The sequence below is a fragment of the Brachyhypopomus gauderio genome, chromosome 14, assembly GCF_052324685.1.
Source record: "Brachyhypopomus gauderio isolate BG-103 chromosome 14, BGAUD_0.2, whole genome shotgun sequence".
Taxonomy (NCBI): Eukaryota; Metazoa; Chordata; class Actinopteri; order Gymnotiformes; family Hypopomidae; genus Brachyhypopomus; species Brachyhypopomus gauderio.
This window is the reverse complement of record NC_135224.1, coordinates 13,793,788-13,799,223: the sequence shown is the minus strand read 5'-3', so window position 1 is coordinate 13,799,223 and position 5,436 is coordinate 13,793,788. Positions and strand designations below refer to the sequence as shown.

The 5,436-nt window shown below is 42.0% G+C and overlaps 1 protein-coding gene across 1 annotated transcript; it reads right to left on the bottom strand.

The window, feature by feature from the left end:
- Positions 1 to 924: 924 nt before the first annotated feature.
- Positions 925 to 5,172, bottom strand: myadmb (myeloid associated differentiation marker b). The gene is made up of 2 exons (XM_076972675.1): positions 5,032 to 5,172; positions 925 to 2,864 (listed from the first exon to the last, which is right to left on the bottom strand). The coding sequence occupies exon 2, from the start codon at positions 2,788 to 2,790 to the stop codon at positions 1,909 to 1,911; it is 882 nt and encodes a 293-aa protein (XP_076828790.1). The 5' UTR covers positions 2,791 to 2,864; positions 5,032 to 5,172; the 3' UTR covers positions 925 to 1,908.
- Between the last annotated feature and the right edge of the window lie 264 nt (positions 5,173 to 5,436).

Below are 5,436 nucleotides of genomic sequence, written 5' to 3'. Positions count from 1 at the left end.
AATGTCAAAATCCTAAAGGTCATGCTGCAAAACGAGTCAAAATATCACAAGCACTGAGGTATATTGCTGCCCCAGCTAACAGTGGTTATTTATATTAGTTTAATCAGTGCCTTCAGGTTTGTATTAGAATACAATTGAAACAGGATAGTTTACTCTATTTAATATTCTACTAATATTATTATATTCATACAAAATATTATGTAAAATAGAGTTGTAATGTGTCAGTGGTGTTGTTATCCATGAGCTCATGGTGTGTGTTTGTATGTGTGCATGTGTGTGTTTTGACATTTGCTTGTTCATGTTTAAGGGTGTTTGACATAGAAAAAGCCCACCCATAGTAATCAGATTTCAACAGGCTCTCTCTAGCAGGGAAAAGAGTCTCCAAGTCAGATACATAAATTATGCAAAGCTCTCATTCTTTCTTTTGATAACTTTTTTTATTCAGAGCTAGATTAACACAATGCAGCAGTGTGAACTGCACCTCTCTCCGCACACACTGAGAGACAGAGAGGATTGGAGACATCATGGAACACGTGTCTCTTGCTCTGGTTGATCACACAGTGAACACATTCTCCCTCCCACACTGAGAAGGAGTGTAACAGGCAGTAACAGCCAGACACAGACCCCAGACACTCTGCACAACAAACACTGCTTGATTCTTTGTTGCTGTGAGGTGGTTGTGTAACTAATACAGCATACTGAATGTAATATGTGAATAGCAAAGATGTACATACAAGAACACAAACACAAAGAATTCACATCTCCAACATGTTCTTGGTTTATATATAGTGCTTACATTACATTTTTTGAAAAACAAAGTATTCAAAATAATGGGTAAATACCATTGATTGGTTTACTTCTGTGTTATGTTAAAACTTCATATGTCAGCATATACAATTAATTCTCCATCTCAGTTTATTAGGAGTTATTTTTAGAGTTGGTTATATGGGGACAAGACAAATGGGCACAATGTAAACTTAAAAGTGAAACTTTTTTTTTTTTTTACATATATGTGTAATTAGTAATCACCAGTGTTATGTGCTGCATTATATCAATTATTATAACGGTCTAAGATAAAACTTTACTTTTACATTCATTAATGTGAACAGATTAATCTGAATATTCTTGGGACAGGTGTAAAGGCAGTAATGTGATACTCACAGCCTATAATCCTATGATTAATGTGAATAATTAAGATAACATGAGATGTGGTCAATTCAGCATCAGATACATAGTGGAGCAACAATATCCTACTTTTCCATTACACTTATACAAACAGGTAAAGACAGGCCTAAATATAAATGTTTCTACTAACAGCTTGAATTTTAAATTTGCTTACGTAAAAGTACTCTACTTAAAGTACTAAGCCAAAGCCTCTTTGGTGCAGTATATGATAGTATACGATTGCTGAAAAGTGAAAAGTAATATAACACTAAAATGCAAATACTGAACATGGCAATACTGAAAAAATATCACCCAAAACCTTTCATAGAATACCTTTTTGATACAGGCCAATTGCATCCTAAACGTATTTATGTAATGGTGGGTGTGTTTGGCATGGCATCTGCAGTGCTCATGGTGACACAGTAATCTCTGCCTTTAGCATCAGCAAAACCTCAGAGCCCCTTCTGCTCTCGCCAAACATCATGTAGCGGAAGCACCCACCTCCACCAACCTTCTGACCAATCATCTAGTAGAAGACATGCGCACCCCCTCTCCTCTGACCAATCCTTTTTCAGAGGAAGCACCCAACCCCTTCTCTGCTGACCAATCATCTTTCATATAATGCAAATGGCGTTGATGGGGCTTCCGCAGATTTCCATTTTTTTCTCTCAGGTGCCAGCACCACTTGACAGTGAGCAGAGCGCTGTTATTCACCATAATACTACAGGTGCCTCAACAACCAGGCTAGACGGTTACAAACACCAGTCTAGCAGAGTAGATCAAGTCGGCCAGGTACAGGAGGAAGTTGAGGGCAGTGAGCACAGCGATGGCGAGTGTTTTGTCCCATGGACAAAGTCCCATACTGGAGCCACAATCATTGGGCCTGTGGCTGCTCCCACCATGCTTGTCGTCGAACTTGTAGATGGGCCAGATGATGGTTGCAGACAGGTACATGCCTACAGCCAGCAGGGCATATGTGGACAAGAAGCGAGCGAATGGGAAAGGCAGGCAGCCGGTCCACTCAGCCACGCACATCACAATGATACCTGCTGACAGAATGAAGCAGATGCAGTAGACGGAGAGGCACCACATGGTGGCCGCATTCTGTTTGTACGACACCGGCTCGCTGATGAAGACAAAGATGACGCAAGCCACGAAGGTCTCACAGACCTTGAGCAACCCTGGGGCTGTGGCCATGTAGCCGGCCACCTCGCCTGGGCGTGCCTTGCTCAGGCTCACTTCACTCAGGTAGGCGATGGTGGCGAGGCAGGAGAACACCGTGGACACGATACGACAGTGGATCATCTCATCGCGGCCGGTGTAGCCCTTCAGGAAGAAGAGGGGGAAGATGATGGAAGCAGAGAGGCAGAGCAGTGAGGCGTAACAGGCGAATGTGATGGGGAAGTTCTTCCAGGAGACGGGTGCACGGGTCTGGAGGCCACAAAGCTCCACCAGGATGATCAGGAGTGTACCAGCAAAGCTAAAACTCCAGCAGAAGATACACCAGTCACCAGTACCATGTGTGAGAGAGGCTCCGTACAGAGCCACGCTGAAGGCCACACACGTGAACACCATGGCTGCAACACGTGTCCACAGCAGGGGAGTGGAGCGGAATACCACAGCCATGATCAGCTACACAGGTTGGACAGCAAGGAATTATGGGGAAATGTTCAACTTGCTCAGTGTAGACTTCTAGGTCTCTGGAATGGGACAAACACAGAATAAAGCAAAATCAACAGGTTGTAACATTTGCATGTCAAATTAATGAGAAAACACTAAAATGCTACTTTTTTGATAGTTTCCCCATGATGACATTGATGACACTGTTAGGGAATGTGTCTCCTCTGTGCATATATAAATGTTATACAAAAGCTGTAAACATTGTATCTCTACTTTACACAAATGTTGTATAACATTGTAGCTCTACTTTAACCATGACACTCAGATGTTTACATTTATTTAACAATGCTGCTTACACCGTAAGTAAAATGCTAACAAATTCTTTTACACTTGTAAAATTGAAATACCACTGCAACAAAATGACTCAGAGTAGCACTCGCAATCCCTGCCCTTCAGCCCATGGTTTAGTGAAAGCCTCTGACTAATATATTCCAGCTATTTAGACAGACGTGGTGCCAGTGAAATTTTTACTCAAACCTATAATGCATTTGTCCACTGGCTTCTGTAGGAGAAGCCAGCTAGCAGGACAATTGAAGCATTCAAACCCCTCCTGTTGCCTCTCCTACACTTCACTCCAGCAAAATGGAATTCTCTCTCTCTCTCGCTCACACACACACACACACACACACACACACACACACACACACACACACACACACACACACACACACACACACACACACACACACACTGTGGATTGGTATAAACAGTGCAGACATGTCTGTTTCAAACCTACACAGCAGGCCAATGGGGAGGGGGTGTCACCAAGAGTAACTGGGATGTCTGGGTTGTCACAGCGAGGTAGGGAGGGAGAACAAGAGGCAGAGAGGGAAAAAGAGATAAAGACAAACAAAAAAAGAAAAGAGATAGAGAGAGGCTTGATGAAAGACATGAACGCAGTGCTGAATACAGAGAAAAGAGCAGAGGGGTTTGGGCAGCTGCTCTTTCACCTCAGAGAGACTCAAATGTTAAACACAGACTGGAATTTCAGAGCCATGAGTCACATCTCCCTCCCCCCCTCCCTCCCTCCCTCCCTCCCTCGCTCGCTCCCTCGCTTACACTCCCTCTTAGCTCTGTCAGAGTTTCCAGCTTGCTGATGCACACCAGATGTTAAGGATCCCGCCAAACAGCAGCGTGAGGGAGACATGCCCAGTGTTTGGCTTAATGTAGGCCACTTACTCAATAGCAACTCTCACCACTCATACTGTCTGGTCCCCTCGCCATTATTCTCTACTTTTTTCCTTCAGACTCACATTTTCAAAGTTTTACAAAACTGCTGAAAACTCAGCACTGACTCTGGAAAAAATGCAGACCAATGGCATGGATGGAAATAATGTTCGGCATATCTTCCAAATGAATCAAATGAATGTGTTCTCAAGCTCGCCATCAAACAAGTAGAAGGTACTCCCTCTGCTACAGCAAGGGGCTTATTACACCATTGTGTTAGTCTTAACACTGGACAGAACAAACTTCGAATAGAATAACAAAAAAGCAGGAACTAGACATCCCTATTGATCATGTGGCAGGCCATGAGACAAATCTTGAAAAATTGCCCAAAACACAGACAGCACGGACTAGTTACTGTAGCGGGAATCATGTCTACATATCCTTGCATATTCACTTTAATTCATTTTTCAAAAAAATGACAATACACATATTGCAGATTAATCGATTAGTTTATACTCTTCGTTTCAAAATATATTACACAGAGCCCTTTTAACCACACTCCCCAATTATTAACTAAGTCCCTGTATTCATGACACATGAAATCAGACAATCTTGTGTGTTTCACGCGCTCTACGGTGGGTGTGCCTCTCCACGCACCGCACCCAGCCGTGCGTCATTGTTAAATAACTGATCCCCTGAAGGCAAATATAGTAGATGCAGCATATTTAGAAAAATTGAATTATTTTAACTTCTGTATTACTGGCCATTTTATAAATGTATTCAGAAACCGGCGAATGTATTAGAACACATAAAAGACGACGCAAACCACACTAAATCGATGGAAAACGTAATTCTAACAGTCGGCACATCAAGTGTTTCTAACGCATATAACCTCCACTTACAGAGTCGAAGTTGACAGTCGCGTGTAGTTTGCTAGTGGTAAAAACAAATTAGCAACAAGCTGTCGGTTTTCTCCGTATCTAAACAAACAAGCAAAAAATTACATTTTTGTTAGCCTACCTGTTTTGCCTTCTCTCCTCCGTTATCTTTCTCATTCAGTGCTGAGATCAGAAAAGGGCGGGTGCATGCATGGATTAAACTTTTCTTCTGACCTCAACATTACAACGAATGCGCCAGAGGAAAATCCCCTTCAACCCCGCCCATAACGTTCCAAATTAGGTAAAATAAAATCTGTGTGTTTCTCTCTCTCTCTCTCTCTCTCTCTCTCTCTCTCTCTCTCTCTCGCCTATTTTCCGTTATAAGCAAATAACGAATAACGAGTGGACATTATTATAAAAAAGTTAAGATTTTAAATCTTAATTAATTTAATGTTAATGTGACAACTGAATTTATGATTAACTGAAAATACCTTACATCAGAATACATCGTAGGAAAGTGGCAGTATACCCTTCAAACAAGTAAACA